The sequence below is a fragment of the Propithecus coquereli genome, unplaced genomic scaffold (genome assembly GCF_000956105.1).
Source record: "Propithecus coquereli isolate 6110/MARCELLA unplaced genomic scaffold, Pcoq_1.0 Scaffold291, whole genome shotgun sequence".
Lineage (NCBI taxonomy): Eukaryota > Metazoa > Chordata > Mammalia > Primates > Indriidae > Propithecus > Propithecus coquereli.
This window is the reverse complement of record NW_012148519.1, coordinates 865,271-889,582: the sequence shown is the minus strand read 5'-3', so window position 1 is coordinate 889,582 and position 24,312 is coordinate 865,271. Positions and strand designations below refer to the sequence as shown.

At 37.5% G+C, this 24,312-nt stretch overlaps 1 protein-coding gene across 1 annotated transcript in view; it reads right to left on the bottom strand.

Annotated features, from left to right (window-relative positions):
* Nucleotides 1-2,899: 2,899 nt before the first annotated feature.
* TAF15 (TAF15 RNA polymerase II, TATA box binding protein (TBP)-associated factor, 68kDa) overlaps nt 2,900-24,312 on the bottom strand; it is a 30,973-nt gene continuing 9,560 nt past the window's right edge. The window contains exons 6-16 of the mRNA XM_012648679.1: nt 21,311-21,504; nt 20,181-20,301; nt 12,956-12,990; nt 12,309-12,341; nt 10,664-10,773; nt 9,093-9,222; nt 6,724-6,816; nt 5,763-5,844; nt 5,555-5,643; nt 4,907-5,447; nt 2,900-3,239 (exon numbers count right to left, since the gene is read on the bottom strand). Of these exons, the coding sequence (XP_012504133.1) occupies nt 3,200-3,239; nt 4,907-5,447; nt 5,555-5,643; nt 5,763-5,844; nt 6,724-6,816; nt 9,093-9,222; nt 10,664-10,773; nt 12,309-12,341; nt 12,956-12,990; nt 20,181-20,301; nt 21,311-21,504 (1,468 nt within the window). The 3' untranslated portion in view covers nt 2,900-3,199. The remainder of the gene's footprint in view (nt 3,240-4,906; nt 5,448-5,554; nt 5,644-5,762; nt 5,845-6,723; nt 6,817-9,092; nt 9,223-10,663; nt 10,774-12,308; nt 12,342-12,955; nt 12,991-20,180; nt 20,302-21,310; nt 21,505-24,312) is intronic.

Sequence of the window (24,312 nt, the reverse complement as noted above, 5' to 3'; positions counted from 1 at the left end):
AGTTACCAGAACACTCTTTCTTACCTGACCACAGAATTCCTTCTTCTTAAGTAAAACCTGTTCCTTTTTGTCCAAATATCCATGTCTCTGGCCCAGCGATTAGTACGGAGTTGGGAGTATCCCTCAAGCTAAGCCAATGAGAACCTTCTCTGGGACTTTTCTGCCAGAGATACAGCAGCTCCCTTCTTCTTACACTGGCATTGTTCAGCAAGGAGGATGTGAGTTTGGAGTTACCAGCCATCATCTTGCATAGAACAGCAGGCAGCCTAAAGTCAAGCAGCTACACAGAGCTGAGTGTTGGAGAAATTGAGCTCTGACAACATTCCTTGTGGTCCCAGCTCCAGCTGTGCCTGCAATCTCCACAAGTCTCCATTATGCAAGTTGTTAAGCTCCCCTCTTTAGCTTAAGTCACTTAGAGGTAGAGCTTTGTCCCATGTCACCATGGCAGTCCTGACTAGTGCAATCAATTAGGGGACTATTTCAAAAGTCTCCATGACTGCTACGACTTGACAGCAACATAACAAAGACTTTGAAATCTATTGCAGAGGCACTTTACTGTATATTTAACCAAGGAGCTCTGTCTTAAGCAAGTCTTAGTAAACTTATAAGTGTTTTCATCCATACTCTGTGTATATTTTCAGTTTGCACCATAAATGTAGCGCCAGGGATGCAGTGTCTGCGCAGTGGGATGAGATGGCAAGGATCATCTCTGTGGGTGGTGGTTGTTATTCCTGCAATTCCTTTACTTACCCCTCACTCGTTTCCATCTCCATCTCCTTTAAACTTCCAAGGGCTCAGGTTCTGGTATGAGCCATGTATCTCCCCTATGTTCCCCAGACAAGGAGGTGAAACATTTTAGGATGGAGGAGAGCAAAATACGCTGATGAGGAAGAAGAGACAGGGAGTTAGGACAGGGCAGGGAGCCTGGCCCATTCTTTTTCCTGGAACTCCTTTTCAAATTTGGAAATCTGAGAGTGGAGAGGACTCGTGTGACTTCCATGGCGAGGCCCGGGGATCCAGCACGGCTCAGACAAGTCCTGTAAACCATCAGGGTAGGTAGTGGTAGAATGGAAATTACATGGGATGAGGTGTGTGGAGAGGAGCGGACCAGCTCGATCTCTGGGTTCCCAGCGGGAGGATGAGAGCTGGCAGCCTGCAGGGGTCTTCTCGTGGCCAGAGCCAGGGAGGATGAGTAGACCACCCATGATGGCTACAAAGGCTGACAGCAAGTCTGTCCCCTCTGCCCCCCACCAGGGCTGTAACAACACACACGGGCCCTGCATCTCTTCCCCTGGGGTTTAGGGTCAGCTCCAGAAAGGCACAAGGAAGGGCAAGAAATCCTGAATGAGACTGAGTTTTAAACCTGAAGTGCTTGAGACATCACCAAATTTGACAGTGTTAAGAGAAGAGGTCAGGACTAGAGACACAAATTTAGTAGTCATCACTATATTAGATGGTATATAAAGCCATAAGCCAGAATGAGCTTGCCCAGGATAAAAGTGATTATAAATAGAAAGGAGAAAGGGGCTTAGAACAAGTCCTGAGAAAATTCCAACATGTAGAGGTCAAGTTGAGAAGAGCTAGGCAGAGGTCAGTAAGGCAGAAAATCAGGGGAGCATGGTATTCAATGCCACTTTCGCCTCCTGGATGTCTCTACCTGGAAGTTTCACAAATGCCCCAAACTCAACATACCCCAAAACTGCATTCCCACTTTACATGCAAAACTGTTCCATTCCCAGCGTTTCTTATTTTGATGAACACCATACCCACCCAATTACCCAGGCCAGAAACTCGACTCTTCCTTCCCATTACTGACATCCAGCTAAATCCTGTCAAATATCCCTCCTCATTTTTCAAATTTACTTAGTTATCTCCTTTCCCCCAGTCAGTATGTGAGCTTGGGCCAATATAATCTCTCACTTGGCTTTTCCGTCTCCAGTCCAGTCTTTCCACAAGGCAGCCACAATCATCTTTCAGTTGATGCCACACAAATCAGATCATGCCACTCCCTGTTCACAATTATTCAATGACTCCCTATTTGGAGGCAGGCAAAAAATAAAATGCGAGGACCTTATCACAGAACTTGTTTACCTCTCGTCTTTTCTTTTGCATGCCTACCCTCAAACTCTTCCCTCTGGTCATAATGAACTACATACATTACTCCGAAAGCGTAGAGCCTGCTCCCTCGTCTGTCTTTCTCTTAACTTCTGATTTGTTCATGTCAGTGTTCCTGCTGGGACCTCCATTTTCTCACCCCAGCCTCTGCAGTTGGCCGCTTTCTCCTATTCCCTCCAGACTCACCAAGCCTTTCCTATTCCCATGTGACTAGATTAAGTGTCCTATTGGAGCACTTACCAGAATAAGTTTTCTGCTTATTTGATCAGCAACATATAAAGAATCTGACCCAGTGCCTTACCCATAGTTAAGGGCAGGATAATAGGTCTCTAATGAACAGCAAATAACATACATGTACACTAGTATCTTAACCGTGGCTTGTCAAATCCTTTCCCATCCTGCCTTGTCCTTAGAACTCCATATTCCCAGCATCTAGAACACTGCCCTAAATAAGTGATTGTCAATTATAAACTAGTACTAAAGTGACCATATCAAAATCACCTGGTGAGCTTGATGTAAATAAAGATTCCCAGACTTAACTCCTCACACCTCACTAAGTTCTTATCTAGCAGACCTGCGGTGAGGCCTAGGAATCTATAATTTTAACAAACTCCTCAGATGATTCTGACTTGCAGTCATTCTTGGGAACCACTATTCTAAACAGAATAGCTCAATAAATATTGCTGAAAGTAACATCTTAATTTACTGAAGTAGAATTCATTTCCTTTAGGGTTTGAGTCTGCTATAACTGAGTCTGAGTGTGACAGAACAATGCACTGATATGTACAAAAGTCCACAAAAACAAGCAGCCTTTATTGCAGTATTACAAAACACTTCTCATTTTGGCAATATTTTACAACGCATTTAGCTTCAGGGATTGGGGAGGAGAAGGTTGGAAACTAAAGGGGGAAATTTCAATGGACATTTCTAAAAGAAAAACTGTCCCAGCCCTCCCACCCAAATAAAAATCCAAATGTCACTTAATTTCACTACCCAAGAGGAGGCCACGAGGAAAGCAGCAGGCAAAACTCTGGCAATTTCACTATGGATCATGTCAGAGACAAAGGAACATTCAAAACAGTCATCAATATGGTCGGTTGCGCTGATCATTTCTGTAGTCGTTTCTAGGAATGAAAAATAGAGAGCCAGACTAAATTCTAATTTTCTACCAATGGAGAGCATAACACACTTCTTCAGGGTTCTGGTGATTGGCATCGGCTAGACAATTTCTATAAGGATGACATCTTGTCTAATTTATTTCTATATTCCTAGAAGGTACTTAATAAATGTCTAACTAATTAGCTCTAAGACTCACAAAGTTCCTAGAAGCTTTGCTATCATTAACTCTCTTAAAAATTTTCCACCTAGAATTAAGGACTCCAAACCACTGTAATATTCAGGAGACAAGACTATGCCAATTCCAGCACTCTCAACAGAAGAGCGTCATAGTGGAATGAGCAAGCAAGCACTTTCATGGATGAATTCTGGATCTGCCTCTTACTATATGACCTTGGAAAAGTTACTAAATGACTGACTCTGTAAAATGGGAGGTACATCTACCTCATGGGTTTGACAGAAACACTAGAACTAAAGCATACAAAGACACTTTACAGTATTTGCCACATAGTAAGGAGTGTTCAACTGATGGTGATCAGGCTATTAATAATTACTAATAGCTAACAACAATATAGTGCTTACTATGGGCCAGCAACTCTTACAATGTAATCTAATACAGCTCTACAAAGGACGTATTATTAGCCTCATTTTACAGATAAGAGTACTGACACTGCTAAGGGTTAAGTAACTTCCCTAAGGTCACACATCTAGTAAGTGGTGAAGTCAGGATTTGAACAGTCCATTTCCCAACTCTAAGCTCTTAACCACAGTCTATACTAATTCTCATTACCCTATACCACCTCTGGCATACAGATCCTTACTTAGCATAATAACTAAAGTTATTTTACATCACTGGTCTTCAACTTTTTCTGCCTTCCCACCACTCATGTGCACAATATACTCCCATCGGTGGTCTTCATGTGGAAAACATATTCCCAGAATCTCCAGAGAAACAACTGCAGGGTAGCACATGATTTGAAAAAGAACACCCCTATGAAAGGTCTGCTCTCCCCTCACCTGGATTGAACCCCCAATTTACATAGTTTCAAGTTATTTCTCAATCTCAATTATCTTTAGCTATGAGAAAAAATAATACACACACACCCCCAAATACAAAGATTTATGAAAAAGAATACCAAAACAAAATAAATTTTAGAAATTGCTAAGCAGGAACTAAATGGATCTTCTCCATCCTGAGAGAGTTGCCAATAAGAAATTCAAGTTCCGGCCAGACGCGGTGGCTCACGCCTGTAATCCTAGCTCTCTGGGAGGCCGAGGCGGGCGGATTGTTTGAGCTCAGGAGTTCGAAACCAGCCTGAGCAAGAGCAAGACCCCGTCTCTACTAAAAATAGAAAGAAATTAATCGGACAACTAAAAATATATAGAAAAAATTAGCCGGGCATGGTGGCTCATGCCTGTAGTCCCAGCTACTTGGGAGGCTGAGGCAGGAGGATCGCTTGAGCCCAGCAGTTTGAGGTTGCTGTGAGCTAAGATGACGCCACAGCACTCTAGCCCAGGCAACACAGTGAGACTCTGTCTCAAAAAAAAAAAAAAGAAAGAAAGAAATTCAAGTTCCAAAAAGTTGGGAAAAAAAGAATATGCGGCAAAAAGGCTCAAACCCTAAAATCTAGGAGCAGTGAGGTAAAAAGGTTAACAAGTACATTCTAATACTCACCTTCCTCCCATTTTGCCTCCATAGCCACCTCGGTCTCCTCCATAGCCACCACTCCTGTCTCCTCCATAGCCGCCGCCACTCCTGTCTCCCCCATAGCCTCCACTTCGGTCTCCACCGTAGCCACCGCCACCACCACGGTCTCCTCCATAGCCCCCCCGACTTCGATCTCCTCCGTAACCTCCTCGGTCTCCTCCGTAACCTCCTCGGTCTCCTCCATAACCTCCTCGGTCTCCACCATAGCCACCTCGGTCTCCTCCATAGCCGCCTCCTCGGTCTCCTCCATAGCCGCCTCCTCGGTCCCCACCATAGCCACCGCCTCGGTCCCCACCATAGCCACCGCCTCGGTCCCCACCATAGCCACCCCCACTTCTGTCTCCACCATAGCCGCCCCCACTTCTATCTCCACTGTAGCCACCACCGCCACTTCTGTCTCCACCATAGCCACCCCCACTTCTGTCTCCACCGTAGCCGCCTCGGTCTCCACCTCTGCCCCCACGACCTCTGTAGCCCCTCTCTCCACCGTAGCCTCTCCCCCGGAAATCTGCAAGGTAGAAAGGTAAACCAGTGAGGCCAGAACAACAACAGAAAGCCTCATTAATGTTAGTCGAATATAAGTACCACGCAGATGCTATTAAAGGGCCGACCCACCTCCTCCTGAGGGACGAGAGTCCTCTGGTCTAGGCTCATTACACTGATTGCAGGAATTCCTTCGAGCAAAGTTCATATTACCACATGACCTGAGAAAGGAGAAAAATAAAACGCTCCTATATAGTTTCCAATGAATAAAGAACCCCTTCTTCCACCCTCTAACCCCAATGCCAACTCCTACTCCCACCAAAGTAAACGGGATACTTACGGATTAGGGCAAACCCAGTCCCCACTTTTGGGGTCGCCACCTCTCCCCTGAAAGCCTCCACGGCCTCTATATCCTCCACGGCCTGGGGGGAAAGGAAGGCAAGGGAGAAAAATCAGCAGCAGACAAAGCAAAGGAAAAGCACTAGATTAAAGAAATAAGAATAGGTGCCCATCAATACCTAGGCAGCCCCCACAAAATTAACCACTTATAGCAGGACTTTGTAATTCCTTGATTTGGGCCTTTACTTAGTTAAATGTAGGAATATGAGAACAGACCCCAGGCACACAGTACAGTGCAAATAATTTATTAAAAAACTTCCAAGTCCACTTTCTGTAATACGGGTTGAATATCCCTTAACCAAAATGCTTGGGACTGGAAGTATTTCAGACCTTGGATTTTTCACATTTTGAAATAATTGCATTATACTTACAGGTTGAGCATCCCAAATCTGAAAAGCCGAAATCCAAAATGCTTCAATGAGCATTTCCTATGAGTGTCATGTCAGCACTAAAAAGTTTTCGGATTCTGGAGCATTTCGGATTTTGAATTTGGGATGCTTAACCAGTACCCTACTTTGTTTTAGAATCTCAGTGTCAAAGATTGAGAAGATAAATTCCAAATTTGAGAAAACAGACCCAATAGAATAAAGAAGCTGACAGTAACTGCATCAGGGAGCTTAAAAACTGGTCTGATGAACTACTTCATTAGGTATTATTAAAACAATTGCCTCCTCTTTCCCAAGTGAAAAACAAACTGCTATGTAACTTTTCAGAGATATTTCTACAGCCATCTCCCACTACTTTCTTAGCTATATCATCTCATTTTTTATTGAATTTCCTATTCAATATCCACTCTAATTTTAAGATAGAAGGAAAAAGACCCAGGGAGGGAAAGGGGAACAGAACATGAACTCCAATTCAAACCCTCTAGTAACCAGGCCTGTGTGCAGCAAGGATCTTACCTCGCCGCCCGCCTCCACTGCCACCTCCTCTCATGAATTCAGGTCTTCTGGTAGCAAAGGACACTTTAATGATATTGCCATGGAATTCTTTTCCTAAGGAAGAAAAAAAAGTTTTGAAGAAATGCTATTCCGCAACTCTACTTTCCAACAAAAAAATAAACCTGTCCTGGAAATTTTTAGTTTCAGAGGAATAAGTGACATGTCCTCCAAGAAATTCAAACATACTAGTGTTCCAAGGAGTCAAGGTAACAGTGCTAAAAATGGCACACTACTGAATAGAGCAGATCTGCCATTGGGAGACAGTTACTTCTTACTAAACTTTAAAAAAAAAAAAAAAAAAAAGCTAGGCACAGTGGCTCACGCCTGTAGTCCCAGCTACTCAGGAGGCTGAAGCAAAAGGATCACTTGAGCCCAGGATTCAAGACTAGCCTGGGCAACAGAGTGGGACCCCATCTCTAAAAAAATTTTAAAAAAGAAATCAGGGCACATGTCCATCTGTGCCCATGATAAAGAAAACAAAAACCAAAAAACCCACATCTAACATTTTTACATGAAAAAAAGCCAACTATAGAAGAATATGTGAAGTATGTTATCATTGTGCTTTTTAAAGGGAATGTGTGTGTGTACACATGCACGCACATGTACCTATATATCCACATATGATTTTATATATGCACTGCCCACTGTGCTTACAAGGAGAAACAAGATCACTAGGGGTCAAAGGTGGAAAAGAAACTCATATTTTATCATATACTTTTGGTATCATTTAAAATTTTTTTACCATGTGCAAGTAGTGTCTTTAAACATGTGTGTATAAATGATTACTTACATAGACGCACACATACACAGATTCTGCTGCCCAAGAACTGAGGGACAAGAATTAATCTTTTTACTTTATATTACATAAGAGAACTGATGTTTAAGGAAACATACTCAAGGATTCATAAAATGGTTATAAATCCAGGAGCCTTAGCTCCCTGAACAAAGCCCTAAGCATTATAGCTGGAAACTTCCTGTGATGTCAGATGGTGTAACAGATACTTTGCCATAGGAAGTAACTCATAGATCAGTATTCCAAAATCTGTAATAAGACCTGGTAAAATCTGAACTATGGAGTTAGATTTAAAAGGCTCATATGTATTGTAGGCAAAAGACAGTAATTTCTACACATACCATAAACAAAAGAAATTGGTTTGTATGTCACAAAATCTATGAAAGAAGCAGAAAAGTGAGGAAGAATGGACTTAGCCTTCAAGAGCAAGAATATTGAGGTAGGAACAGACAGGGTGTCACAACCTCATCTTTGAAGAAGTATAGAAATACAATTACATTTGGAAGGCATGGTACTTAACTGGAAGGGACCACAAGTGTTTGCCAATCCAGTATGGTTAAATAATTTGGAGATACCAGAGCCAGTCTGAGTTTGAATCCTGACTCTGCCACTTACTCTGTGATCTTGGAAATTACTTAGCTTCTCTGTGCCTCAGTTTCATTATACGTAAAATGGGAACAACAAGGCATATGTCTCATAGGGCTATTACTAGGATTAAATAGAGTTAACGTGTATAAAGCTCTCAAAATTGTGCCTAGTTCATAAACCACAGTAAATATAAAGTAAGTGTTAGTTATCATTAAATTAGGGTACAAGAAAAAAAAATGATAAATTTACTAACATGAGGAAATAACTATGTTAAAATATTAAATAAAAAAACCATGAGACAAAACTATATTTGGAGTACCATGATAAACTTTTTAAAATTTTTATTTATTTATTTTTCAGAGACAGGGTCTTGCTTTGTCACCCAGGCTAAAGTACAATGGCGCAGTCATAGCTTACTGCAGCTTTAAATTCCTGGGCTCAAGCCATCCTCCTGCCTCAGCCTCCCGAGTAGCTAGCATGATAAGCTTTTAAAAATACATTTAAAAAGACTGGAAGGAAAATTAATCAAAAATATTATCAGTGGCTATCTCTGAGTAGAGGCCTATGGATATTTTATTTACTTCTTTTACTTTCCATATTTCCCTATTTTCAATGGGAAAAAAAGTCTATTTCTTCTATGTATTAAGTTTATATTTGAAGAAAATTAATCTAAATTTAAAAAGAATATGAATTCAACCAGGCCAACTCTCTACACCTACACCTGTATCAGGGTGACCTCATACACAGTCATGATGGAAGAAATAGTATAGACAAAAAAAGATAGAGCTCATGTCACTTCTAAAGATATATAAAAATCTGGCCCGTAGCCTTCCTACGATCTGCAAAGTAAACATGAATATAACCACCATCTCCCGGAATATATTTAGACTTCCAGACTAGAAAAGATTTACCCAAACTTCATGTTGAAAACTATACGAATGAGGCATACCGTCAAACCAGTCAATAGCTGCCTTAGCTGAAGGAGGGTCATCAAATGACACTGTTGCCTCCCCTTTTGGCTTCCCTGTGTCCTTGTCTGTGTAAAGATTTATCATTGGTTTTCCGGTCTTCTTGTTTGTCTGAGGGAAAAACAAGTTGGTGTTAGCATTTTAAGAATAAGTGATCATGTACCATTTAGATAATTATTTATTTTTTTAAAAGGAATTCACACATCCATACTACAAAATTCTATTCACCTAATATAAAAATGAAGTTACCTATAGGTTTAGCCGAAGAAAACTCTCCAAGCTATAGTAAGGGAAAACCAAGCTATAAAAATGATATAGTATACTGTTTTATCTATGTATAATTTCTTTAAACCCACAAAAATTAAGTAGACAATGTTTCATTATAAGTACATACCAAAAAAAGGTTAACAAACATAAAAATATAAATAAGAGAAAAATAACAAAAAATTTAGATAATGCTCCATGTAAATATGTAACTTGTAAAACATTTTTAAAAGTCAGGGAGGATATTCACCAAGCAAACCAACAGGTTACCACTAAAGAGTACACTGGGTTTTGGCTGGGATAGTGGTAGAAGACAGGGAGAATTTTTACTTTATAAAAACTGTATGAATTTTTAATATATTTCATGTGTAATTAATTTTTTTTTTTTTTTTTTTGGAGACAGAGTCTCACTTTTTTGCCTGGGCTAGAGTGCCGTGGCTTCAGCCTAGCTCACAGCAACCTCAAACTCCTGGGCTCAAGCGATCCTTCTGCCTCAGCCTCCTGAGTAGCTGGAACTACAGGTATGCACCACCATGCCTGGCTAATTTTTTTCTATATAGTTTTAGTTGTCCGATTAATTTCTTTCTATTTTTAGTAGAGACAGGGTCTCGCTCTTGCTCAGGCTGGTCTCGAACTCCTGAGCTCAAACAAGCCGCCTACCTCGGCCTCCCAGAGTGCTAGGATTACAGGCTTGAGCCACCGCGCCCAGCCTGTGTAATTAATTTTTTAAAAAATCATAACTCCCCAAGAAAGAAAAAAATGAGTAATTCCAAAGATACCAAAACAAGGACAAATGCAAACTGATTTCAAATAAGTGCTACTATCTACTTAACACTGCTCTAAAGGCTGCTTTCTAGTTGAAGAGATAAAAAATATACACATAAAATAAATAGTGAACAAGATACATGAACAATAAACAATTATAAAATAATGCATTATATGTAGTATAGATATTAAATGCATATACTGGGATTTCAGAGTCTATAAAATGTTCTCACAATCTCCTTTGTTTCTCATGATTTTAGGAGTTAGGCAGAGACTATTTTTAGAGCCCTAGGACTGAAGCTAAAGCACAGGTAGGCGACTGTGGAAAGAAAAACACAAGCAAGGAATAAAATCTTCATATATTTAGCAAATTTAGCAAAGGCCTACAGACATGTGCATCAGAGGATTTTACAAGACAAGTCTTACTGAAGTATATACACTTTTTATGTAGTCTATGTATCTTAACCAGAATATGTTAATAATTATGAGATTTTTTTTAAAAAAAACCACATTGTTTACTCACCTTGATAATTCCTATTTGTTTAAAGAACTCTCCCACTTGATCTGTAGACACACCCTCCCCAAGTCCTTGCACAAAGATTGTGTTGTTATCTGAATTATCAGATTCTGAATCTAAGAGAAAAAAAGTTACGGTTAATATTCCTTGGTTTTACTACATCCTGTCCAGTAATCAAAAACAATTAATTTATTATCCAAAATTCAACTGTTTCTATGAACAAAAGGAAAGAAGGATCAATATAAGAATAATCTTACATACATGCAAAGTATTCACAATAATTATTTGGTAGTAGATCAATTCTTACAACTAAACTTCAGGTAAAGTGGATCAAATCCACACTATGTGAAATACATATAATAGACTAATTAAAGAAGATCTTAAAAATCTCACTCTTCAGATTTTAGGACTAAAGCTCATGAAGAGATGGAGAGAATTAGTTTAAATTAACATTCCTCTCTCTGGACTTTTTTTTTTTTTTTTTTTTTAGAGACAGGGCCACGCTCTTGTCACCCAGGCTAGAGTGCAGTGGTGCAATCAACAGCTCACTGCGGCCGCGAACTCTGGGGCTCAAGTGATCCTCCTGCCTCAGCCTCCCGAGTAGATGGGACTACAGTTGCATGTCAACAAGCCTGGCTAATTTTTCTATTTTTAGTGGAGATGGGGTCTCACTCTTGCTCAGGCTGGTCTCAAGTTACTGAGCTCAAGTGATCCTCCCACCTTGGCCTCCCAGAGTGCTAGGATTATAAGCATGGGCCACTGGAGAATTTTAATTCTTTATGGCTAATCAGTATTTTAAAGACATTCCTGTAGAAAATTCCCCAAATTTGATAGTTTGGACTACCAAGCAAGCCAAGCAGAATTGTTGGTTTCCCATTCATTGCAATAAGCTTTGTATATACCAGAGAGTAGAAGCACTTTGTACACACACCTTACCTTACATGCACACTTTTGGATTAGTACAACAAAGTAAGAAAGATGTATAAAAATTCAGTCCATCAAGGGATAATTCAGAAATTGCCATCCATATAGAATACTTTGGCATCTTAATAAAAACAAAAGTTCTGATTTCAATATATATTAGTATTTTTTGGCTCAAATAGATTTTTAACCTCTAAATTATAACCTTCAAAAGGCTCCACAAGTATGTATGTAGCCTTGAATTTCATTTAAAAATAAAAAGCCACATAAAATTAGTCACCTCTACACAGAGTAAGATAATTCTCTCATGTATGAACTCAGGTTTCTTAGGCCCACTAAAGCAGACTACCAATCCAATGTATGATTTTCTTAAGCACAGTTTTTCTACTTTTAATTCCACAATGGTATTAATTATTTCATTAAATCTGATTGGCAATAAGTAAATAATTAATGCTAATTAGCAGTAAAAAATTCAAGTATTTCTTTAAGGAAGAAAAAGTAGAGTACAGGAAAGTACAAACAGCAATTTTCCCCAGCAAACTTTCCTATCAATTCCCCTGAATTTTTTTCTGGCATTTCTTTAGAAATGAAACTCTTCGGTTCTGGCAGCAGTATCCAATTAAATCTTCCTCCTGTGCTAAAACCCACCAAACACACATACTTTTCCCTTCAAAAAATAAAAAACTACCATTTTCTTAATTACAAAGTCACAAACTACCATAAACCTTACCAGCATCTGGTCTAGGTCCAAAATCCCTGTGACCTAAGGGAAAAGAAAAGAAAAAAAAAGCTATTTAAGGCAACTCATTTGAAATCACAAAAGCATAGCAATAATAACCAAGGCACGAAAGGTCAATACTTCCAAAATCCTTGAAAGTCAACCATCACAGATTTACAAAGTAAATATATAAATTAAGTTTTATTAAAAGTTTAAGAGATCAAGATGAATGTCAACATTTCTTAAACTTGTCCTAGACGGCACCTGCCACTTTGGCATTATGCTAGATCACTTTTATTAGGTTCTGGTTGTGAAGGCTGAATAGAAAACCCTAATAATTTAAAAACACCAAGTCAGCTACCTTTATAAAAAAAGTATTGTCAAAATCCAGTGAAGGTTTCATTCATTGGTCACCACAGACTCTTTCATGCAAATTCACTGTGTAGAAACCCATTGGACTGTCTGAGATCAACTTTGGCCTTTTAACGTTTACTTTGATATATATATGTGTATATATATACTAATTTTTTTTTTAAGCACACAACACACACCAGCCTCAACAGAGTGAGAAAGGGTTTTGACTACGTCTGCGGGATATTGGTGGCTTTTAGATTTATATAGCATTTCCACTGAAACATTTTGGGATACTCAGCACTTACCACCAAAATTTTTGAAGCCACCGCGGTCACCACCACTGCAGAGGAAAAATTGAAGAAATGATTTCTTCCTTAAGTCTCTAATGTGCTGAGCCCTGGGCTCAATCTACACTTAACTGTCACAAGTAGAGCGCCTAGGAAAACAGTAGCACCTCTAACTTTCCAGTAAATTCCATTTCATAGACTTCAAAATGTTGTTTCCATCTAAGTGTTTTCCCAAGGATCTATTTCCACGAGATGCCTTTTCAAGCTTACTACATATCTAATATACTCTTATTTTTAAATCTGCCCAACCCAAGTCAAAGGGATACTATTCAAACATAACTTAAAGCTAGAGGCACAGCATGAAGAATGCTAAACTAGAGCAAGTACTCTTTCCAAAGGGATATTTTTAAAATATGAGAAAAAGAAAAGACTAGAAGAATATAAAACAAGGTTAAGATTTTGATAGTAGAAAAGGAGGAGTAAAAACTTGAGTATTAAGGTTCTGCTGTGATACCAATAGTGGTTTTATGAGATGAATAAAAAAAGTGAGATACAAATATACACAAAAGTGAGCCTGAATGAGAATAGTCTTAAAATTTCAAATCATTCAGAAATTTGATAAAATGAGGACTGAAAAAAGCATTAACTTAAAATTACCCTCCAACTCCATACCCACTATAATACACTAGATCTCTTCCCATCAGAGCTACTGAGGTTCATGCTGCCAAATGCTCTGTATACCAATCAGTAGCACACATTAAAGACAGAATGGAACATTTCCAATATTGTAGCTACCCAAAAGACTGTGACTTTATCTAGCAAATTACCACTGCCAGGTAAGTCAATGGTCCTTGTGAGCACCACTGTATGTTAAGAAATCTAAGAGGGTCTCTCTTATCAAGAAACTCTTTAAATACTCATCCACTAAAAGCATGTTTCTCTTGACTAAATTACATAATCCTCTAAGATTCATATGCTGACATGGAAATAAAAATACCCAAAGTTTTCAGATGGTAATATCTGATCTTCTACTACTAATAATCTTATTCTACTATAACCCAAGAAGCTAATCCAATATATTAAAATCTCTCACCGCCTAAAAATCTCTGCTTTAGGAATTATCCTACCCTACAGAAGGCTTTTCTGAGCCTCCTGAACAAAACCACTCTAAATGAGAAAGCATTCTCCCTTATTAATAAATCTATTCTACTACACCTTGATGTAAAAGTATTTCCCCTTACAACTGGTTTAGGTACAGATACATGCATTTTAATTTGCTATAAATTTTTATATGATTTGCAGGAGAACTGTTTAAGCAGGAGAATAAAGCTATTTCAAGGCTATACAGACAATATGAAACTCAGGTCCTTCATATACATACAGTTTGCTGTTGAGTTCCTAAGACTACTACTTTAGAACAGTACCAAACACTTCCTATACTTCTAAATGATATGTATATCACTGCTTAACTCTTTAAGAAAGGGAGGCCAACAGAGTTCTTGAGATTAAACTGCTGAAAATCTTATTATTAGAAACAGAGACAGTTCAAGTTTCTTAACTCCAAAAAGTAAAGAGAGAAAAGAACTAGTGAAAATATTAAGCTCACATTCTTGTATCAGGAGGTTAAAGCCTCCAGAATAAAGACTTTTAAAATAGGAAACTGGCCAGGCACGGTGGCTCATGCCTGTAATTCTGGCATTTTGGGTTGGCCAGGGAGGGAGGATCACCTCAGGCCAGACCAGCCTGGGCAATATGGAAACCCCATTCTCTACAAAAAACAAAAAAATTAGCCAGGCAAGGCGTGTACAGGTAGTCCCAGCTACTCGGAGGCTGAGGCAGGAGGACTGCTTGAGTCCAGGAGTTTGAGGTTGCAGTGAGCTATGATGACACCACTGCACTCTAGCCTGGGCAACAGAGTGAGTGAGACCCTGCCTCAAAAAAAAAAAAAGAAAGAAAGAAAAAGGAAATTGGAGATTACTGTGTTAAGTAACAGCTAGAAGAATACTTCTTAATTACTTTGTTGTCATCTTAATAGAGTACCAAATTGTTTATCCGGCCACAATGGATGGAAAATATGCAATTTCACATAACAGCTAGTTCCTATAACTTCCATTTTGGCCAGCAATATAACTTTGAACAACAACAAAAAAGACATACAGCTGCAAAAAGGAAGGGATATAAAACAAATGACATATGAATAGGTTTACAATTTCCTATTCCTCCATAAAATATTTTGTCATCTTTACTAAGCATTCCTTTGAAAATAAAGCAGTTGAAGATTTCAATATGATGGCCATAAATATGGAAATAACATAGAATACTGGAAAAAGAACTAGTCTTCAAACCAAGAGACTCAGGGTATAGTCTTAACTATCACTAATCAATCTTGAAAATTTGGACATGTTAGTAATTCTCTCCGGGCTCCAGTTTCCCTTACAAAACAAGGATCTGCATCCTTACAAAGGGTGATGAATAGCAGCATAAGCATAGCCTGGGAGCTTCACAGAAAAGCAGAATCTCAGGCCCCACCCCAGACCTCTTGAATCAGAATCTGCATTTTAATAAGCTCACCCAAGTAATTTATATGCACATTAAAATCTGAGAAGCACTGGTCTGGATGATCTACAATTTTATGTGAAGTTTTTTTTCAAGTTCAAACGTTTTAATCATTTTCTATCTCCTTATCAGGAAATTCTAAATTAGTTACATTACAATCCTTTATTAGGAAATTTACATTAAATACAGTAAGTAAACTTCAAGTAGTACTCACTATTAGATAGTAACAGAATATGTGCCAGAGGCTAAGAATCTTTCTTTCAAATCTGCAATAAAGTTACAAGTCCCTTTTCCACATACTAAGGCAAATTTAAGACACAAAGGTACTAGAACATCTGAGTCAAGATGTTACCCCAACAAATCTGTTTTCATTCCCCAAAAAAGCAGATAACTATATACACAAAAAGAATTCCTGAAGTAAGGATATTTTAAGGTGAAGTGGTAGAGATATTTAACAGAGACATAATATAAGCACATTCAACTTTATTGGCTGAGTACCCCCTGCATAAGAAAACTAGCTGCATATTCTTGACTCAAATACGGACATAGTTCTCCCAAGCCCAAAACCACAATAAGCAGTCTACCCTCGGGTACACTCTGAGGGTTCCTTCACTGTCACAGCATTCCATATTTAGGGGAGACAAATGATTCAATTTCAGGTGCTTCTCAACAAAGAAAAAGTTCTTTGACAGAATCTCTATTCCCAATCTTTAATTTTAAAACAAAATCTAAATATATCTTATTCAAGAACTAAAACTGCCAAGAAGTAAAAGTACAATGCAAGAATCTTTATTCCTAGAAAATTCAATAACCAGAGAGGGCCAGCGCGGTGGCTCACACCTGTAATCCTAGCACTCTGGGAGGCCGAGGCAGGAGGATCGTTTGAGCTCAGGAGTTCGAGACCAGCTCTGAGCAAGAGTGAGACCCACAGAGCGAGACCCCGTCTCTACTAAAAATAGAAAACGTTAGCAAGTCAACCAAAAATAGAAATAAAAAATTAGCTGGGCGTGGTGGCTCGTGCCTGTAGTCCCAGCTACTCGGGAGGCTGAGGCAGGAGGATCACTTGAACCCAGGAGTTTGAGGTTGCTGTGAGCTAGACTGATGCCACAGCACTCACTCTAGCCTGGGCAACAAAAGCGAGATTCTTGTCTCAAAAAATAAAAAACAAAATAACCAGAGAGAAAAGGGGGCTTAGCTAAAAATTGAAAGAATTAGTTTAAAAACCCATGCTGTGCTTGAGTTTTCATACTAGTAAATCCAAAATACAATTTTTGGGGTGTGAGGAAAAGACCAACATTAAATACAAATGTAAATGACTCATTGGATTTAAATATCATTCTCAATAACAGCTGTATTTACATTTTGTTTCCTCCCGTGTCTTATATGTGTGGTAAAAAGGCTTTCTGGATTCAGCACTTATTAATATCAACATCTCAGGAGGCCAAGGATGTGTCATTCTACCGCTGCACTGTCCAATACCGCATCCACTAGCTACGCGTGGCTGTTGAGCACTTGAAATGTAGCTAGTCTAAATTGAGATGTGCTCCAAATGTAAACACAAAATGGATTTCTAAGAATGTACACTATCTAAGAATTCTTTTAGCTTTAAAGAGGTGTGGGAAAAAAATCTTTTATATTGATTAAATGATGAAATATTTTAGATATATTAGGTTAAATAGAATATACTATTACAATTAATTTCACCTGTTTATTTCTGTTGTTTTCTTTTTAATGTGGCTACTAGAGAATTTAAAATTAAACACATGGCTCACATTTGCAACCAACATCATATTTCTATTGGGCAATGCTATTCTAGACTGTCACCAGAATATATGCTCATTTTTAAGGGAGCTAATTAAACATTTTTTAAGAGGGAGAAGACACTCAAAATTTAAGATAATTTTAGGCTTGACCCATTTAAACCTGAAACAGCTACTTAATTTGATGACATATTAATAATGAAAAACAATTCCTTATTAAGTTCTAACAATTTTGAAAGGCATTAACCACGACGCTAAAATTAAAAAACAGTAAAATTAAAACACTAAGAATTTATGGCCTTGGCTTCTAATCCAATTGTTAATGCCAACTGTAGATCACAAGAAACACAATCTTAAAAAAAAAAGAAAGAAAGAAATTCAATCTTTTTTGCTACAATTGCTTTTTCAAAGAAAAAGATTAAGTTTCCTATAGTCCCTATAATCTTCATGTTTCATATTTGGAATGCTGATGGCTGCCTTTTGCTCTGAATTCTTCCTCCAGCCAAGCAATCATACAATCTATAAGCCTAAGAACGTACCATCCTTTACTATGCATCCAACCCACACGCACAAACTACACCCCTTCTTCTTTAAATATAAACCCAACTAATGCCAGATATTCTTCAAACGGCCCCCAAAAGATAACATCTTCAGCCTTGCTATTTTTAAGTAAGATGATTAGAAACACAAATGTGAGTGTTGATGAAGACTAATGAGAAATGTTTGGGTATTTTTGGTACTTAAATGCAAAACCAAGTGTGAAAAAAAATCTTAAAACTAGGTATTTATATTCAAATTCAGAATGCTTTACCCCAACAAATAAGCTAAAAAGCACATCTTGAACAAGATGTTGTGACACATGAAAATTATATGAACTTCCCATTTCAGTATCCATTTATCATTTATGAAGTTTTTTGTAATACAACCATATTTATTCATTTATATATTATTTATGGCTGCCCTGGCACTCCAAGGGCAAGGTTAAATAGTTATAAAAGAAACCATGTGACCTGCAAAACGTAAAACATTTACTATCTGGCCTCCCACATGAAAAATCTGCCAACCGAATGTTAAGAGTAATCATCATCCACACGGGTTTCTAAAAAAGGCCTTTCGTGAGCATGCCACTTATTGACGGGGTAGCACATGATTGTAGACCCCTTCCTCACCCAATCTTACCCCCACTTAAACCAGATCAGCATCATTTTGACCAACTATCTACTGGGCTTCAGCATAAGATCTTCTATGAAGGGATTCTAATAAAAAACTTAGTTCATGAATCATTATCTGAGCCACAAATTATACTGAAATATATTGCCAAGGAGGTTATAAAAGTACTTAAGAAATGGACCCCGGGGTTGGTTAAGGTCCTCCTTCCCTTCTTTATCAGGATGATCATTCAATGCCCTCTCAACCCTCTCGTTAGTTGTAAGATGAGTCATCACTCACAGATGAAAATATAAAGACCATACCCTACTCTCTTCCTCCTGAAAAAGTGGGACTTTACCATTCTCAGTCAGGTGCAGTTATAGTTTAATAGATAATCTATTAGATATAATTATAACTTCCTTATGAGGAAAATTAAACTTATGATGTACTGTAAAATATGCAGCATGTCAAGGCGGCCAATTACCTAAAACACATTAACTGGAAAACTAGAAAATTAAATATAACTGTTGGTTACCTTATTTGACATCCTGTTTTAGGTAGGAGGGAGGCTATTACATAGAAAGTAAGCATGACGTCACTTTACACTGTTCATTTATATCCACATGATGGCAGACTGCCCTCTTTGAAAATAAAGAGGCATAAAGTATATGTGTTTTACCTTGGTAAACTGACTTTGGCTATCAAAGACTTACTGTCCAAGTATTACAAAAATTTTTAAATATGTTTAGACTTTAGTTTTTCTGTAATACCAAAGCACTATACACTAAAAATAGAGAAATACAAGTCAGTGAATTCAAATTCTTGGCTCACCTGAAGGAATAAACAGCCTATATTCAACTGTTTTTGTTTCTCAGGTCACCTTCGTCCTTAAGGAGCAAAAGAGTGAACTGGTACTGATATATTATTAAGTATCAGTAACGGGCCACTGATAATTTCAATTCTCAAGGAACATAAATTATCTTTAAGACTATATTTACACACAAATTTGCAACCTGCAAATCTCATCTGAGGACAGATATCGATGACTTTTTCATTCTTGGTTTTAGGGCCAAAGTGCTAAACTTACAGATATATCTAAAAGTAATTTCAAAACCAGCTTCATAATGTATGCTGCAAGTAAATAACAAAACTTGATAATACTAGTGATGGGGAAAAGAAAAGCTGAATTAAAAAGTCATTCCTCTACCACAGCTTAGTCTAGATAAAATACACAATGGTATGTGATGTTACACTAATTGTTTCAATAATTATTTATTTAAGGAGGGGGACAAAATAGTTCAGTTATATTAAATCTTTTTCTTATTTGCCAATGCCATCTTTCTACTCTGCTACTGCCTCCTAAACTTTCCCATCCCAAGGGAATTCAAGATTAAGGAACAGCCTTTTTGCCCTTCAAACTAGAATTAACTTACCTTTTATTTTTTAACATACAAACACTTGGATTTCCCAGAGTCTTCTTTAAAGGTGTTTAGATTCTAGCTCTGGTAGCAAAAAGTCAAGTGGCTTAACCACAACCATAGTTGTTTCTCCACTGATCTTTAACATACACCACATAAACTAACTTCTAACATAGCCTATTCCAAGGTAATTTATGTGAGATCTCAAGAATAAAAATAAATTTTGAATTTCTGCCCTTTTCTCCACAACATAATCCCTTTTTTAAGCCTCTTAACTAAATTACATGCTGGAACTGAACCAGCTAAGTAACATCACACACACACAAAAAGAAATGTATGCATCTATATCTAAATACTTACCTTGATCCTGTCATAGGACCTCTTCCATCCTTGTCATATCCCCCACGCCCTCTACCTCCTCCCTGTGACCCGCCATATCCTCTATTATCTTCTCCATACCTACTCACATCACGACGGTCATCTACAAAAAGGAAAACATTACATATATAAATAAGCACTGTCACTTCTGACAAAGGCTTCAAATAACATAATCTTAAATGGCTCTTTAGGTCACACATTATATCCTTTGGAAAATGGCACATGTGCACAAAATTCAAATGCAAGTCATCATAAAATCACATGGAATTAAATATGTTTGAGAATTATATTAATATCTATGTCAAACTCCATTCTGCTAAAGTCAGAGAGCAAAACAGTGATGTATAATAGTTTGAGTTAAAATACAATCTAGGTACAAGAACCCCAATTACTTAGATGAAAAGCACAACCTTAATCTTAAAAGTTATTACTTTCTTCACCTCAAAAACATTTAAGTGTAAATCAAGCATGGACAGGGAATAATTGGATTTTCAAACTGAGAGAAGATATTCAATGAATGAACTTCCACTTTTACACATTCGCTTACTCATTCATTCAATTATTTAACAAATGTTTATTGACCATTTATTATGAATCAAGCCATATACTAGGCCTTGAAGGTACAAAAATGAGTAAGACAGGACCTTTGCCTTTGAAGCATTCATTTTCATAGCATGGACACATAGTACTAAATATCAGTGGTATAAACAAAGTGCTACGGGAAAACAAGAGGAAATAATGACTGGCCCTTCCTAGATGAGATTAGAGAAGGCTAATATAGGATGATTTCCTCAAATCAAGTAAGTACACCAATATCACCAGAGGAACTGGTGCCAACAGCATTGTCAAATGATCAGAGTTCACTGAGACAACAAAGGAAATTCATGTAACCAGTCCTCAGCAAGTCATATGACCATTTAGGAGTCTACAAGTTTAGAAATAGAATTCTAATAAACTAGTTTTGATGACCATGAGAAAGAATATATGTTCAGGGTCACCCCAAAGTTTTACAAACAGGTGAAATTCTGTGTGAGTCTTTTAATCCAAAACTTAATACACAAATAATTCTGTGAGAGGAAAAAAGAAAAATAATAGAGGCCAGTATATCTTACCTTGTGTGTGGTGGCTGTAATTTTCCCTTTGTGAATGATAGGACTGCTGGTTTTGATTATAGGAATCATGCTGTTGATCATAATTTGACTGCTCATCATATGAGCCTTGATGTTGATCATAGCCTGACTGTTGGTCATACGAATCTTGTTGACCATAGTCTGACTGCTCATAGGGAGGCGCTCTTCCACCTTGGCTAAACAGAAATCAGGAACTTGAGAAACTTCATAGGAGGATTATGTTTACTGTATCAAGTCGACTGAGACTAACATAAGAGGTGTGACCAGCTAGACCTCAACCTTGTTTACTACTACTTTCTCATGGTAATTATTTAGCTCTTTTATCTGCAAAGTCCCCTTATCACCAAAGGAATGTCCTTCAAAAGACAATTTCACCACCATTAAAGACGTGCCACATTATGAAAAAAAATTACATGTACCTTTGAAAACTGTAGTAACGCAAAAAATAACTATGGTTTTTAATACCTCCCTGAATTAAAAAAAAAAAAAGTAAAAGATGCTACAAAGTTCAATATATCTGATTCTTTTAACAAACACGCCACAAGTGTTGAGTCCTTTTAATAGTTACATCGAAAGGCTCTGTATCACTTAATTTTAACGTCATCTCCTAAAGTATTTGTAGAACTACTCTTTTAAAATTATCTTTAGAACCTATTATATATTCTTCTAAACATCTTCAATCATAGTAAATTTTAGACGACAGTAATAAATCGCTGATAGTTTAAGTCTGGTAAGAGGAAGGAACTTGCTTTGTAATGCCATTTTTTATCTGAAAAGAAATCTATCAAGTAGTAAAACTGCTTTCTTATTTCTGACAATTTGAAAGAAAAATTTTAAGTATGTTTTGAGCAATATGACTGCATTAATTATCTGCTCTCAGGGTGGGAATATTAAAAGGCAATACTTAATTGAATTTCAGTTTCAATAGGTTTACTTTAAAAAAAAAAAGGGAACAAAAAAACATCTCATACCTTAACAGTCACATTTTATTCCGCATCAGAGGATCAGAACAATCTAATAAAGATCAGTATGTTCCCCAACTCCCTACCAAAAGCACAACACAACCATGATCTGAACCCCTAGCACTTTACTTTAAGACGGTTGTCAAACCAAACTTAACACATCTCTTTGGTCTACATTATGTCATGCTTCCAAAAATACATCCTTGATAAAAGGATTCTCCTTAAACTTAAAGTTAACCAATAGGGCTTGAAGAAATACTCCCCCAAATGTAGGATGCCTTCTGGATATTATTCCCTGTATTTGTAATCTCTACTTTTCACAGCACTCTCATATCTATAAGATTGATAATGTGACCTCAAAAATCATTCCTCAATGCTTTTATAAATTTCACTTAATTACCTTTATTGCAGAGAGATAACAATAGAGAACTTAGTTTCTGCCTAATTCCTTAACTGTGTAATTTGATAAGCTCGATAATCTTAACTTCTCTTTACCTCTATAAAATGGGGATAATTACTGACACTATCTCATAGAGGTATCTGAGGATCAATTACATTAGAGAATGCAAAAGCACAATAAAAAAGAGGCTAAACCTGGTGGCTCATGCCTGTAATCCCAGCACTCTGGGAGGCCAAGGTGGGAGGATTGCTTGAGGCCAGGAGTTCAAGACCATCCCGAGCAAGAGCAAGAGCAAGAGGGAGACCTGTTTCTACAAAAAACAGAAAATTTAGCTGGGCATAGCGGCTCATATCTATAGTCCCAGCTACTTGGGAGGCTGAGGCAGGATAATCACTTGAGCCCAGGAGTTTGAGGTTGCAGTGAGCTATGATGATGCCACTGCACTCCAGCCCAGGCGTCAAAGCAAGACTGTCTCAAAAAAAAAAAATGACTAAATAAATAAAAAATAAAAGAGTTCCATTAAAAAATTAAGTACAAGTGAGGCATGGTGGCACATGCCTATAATCCCAGCTACTCAGAGGGTGAGGTGAGAAGACTGCTTGAGCCCAGGAATTCAAGACCAGCCGCAACACAGTTGAAACTCTGTTGAAACTCTGTCTCAAAAAAATATAATAATAATAAATTTTGTAAATGAGATGGGAAAAAATAAAGATAACAAAAAATAAAAATTAAGTACAGGCTCTTAAAATTTGAAAATTTAAAAAAACCTTATAAAACCTATAAATTTAGGCCTGAGATGGGAAAAAAATAAAGATAACAAAAAATAAAAATTAAGTGCAGGCTCTTAAAATTTGAAAATTTAAAAAAACCTTATAAAACCTACAAATTTAGGCCCGGCATGGTGGCTCACACCTATAATCCTAGCACTTTGGGAGGCCAAGGCAAGAGGATTGCTTCAGACTAGGAGTTCAGTATCAGCTTGGGTAACACACCAAGACTACGTCTCCAGAAAAAAATTTAAAAATAAAAAAAAAAAAAAATTAGCCAGATGTGGTGGCCCATGCCTATAATCCTGGCTACTCATGACGCTAAGGCAGGAGGATTGCTTCAGCCTAGGGGTTCGAGGCTGCAGTGAGCTATTATCGCACCACTGCACTCCAGTCTGGGAGACAAAATAAGACCCTATCTCAAAAAAATCTTGTAAACTTGTTGGTAAACATTCACCTACCTATATTAACAAAACAATGTTTAGGATATCTGATAATATGTGGGTAAGTTTTGGTACTTTTTTAAATTAATATTTTTGTCCCTGTAAAGGTAACACATTTAAATGGCTCAAAAATAAAATGGAAATAAAAAGGTAAATATTGAAAAGTCTCAATCTATAGTCAGGTTTTTATTTAATCTCAGGTATAAAGCAGAGGTCCAAATTTTCCTAACATTTAAATCATGTATATTAATTTACAGCTAAACAATGATTTTACAAAAGACAAATGAAGAATCAAATGATAATGCTATTTCCACATTCTCCATAATACAAAATTGCGAAATCCACACTCCATTAAAACTTTTCTTGAAAAAAGAAAAAAAAGTTTAAAGCTAAGAATGTGTTAGTGAAATCT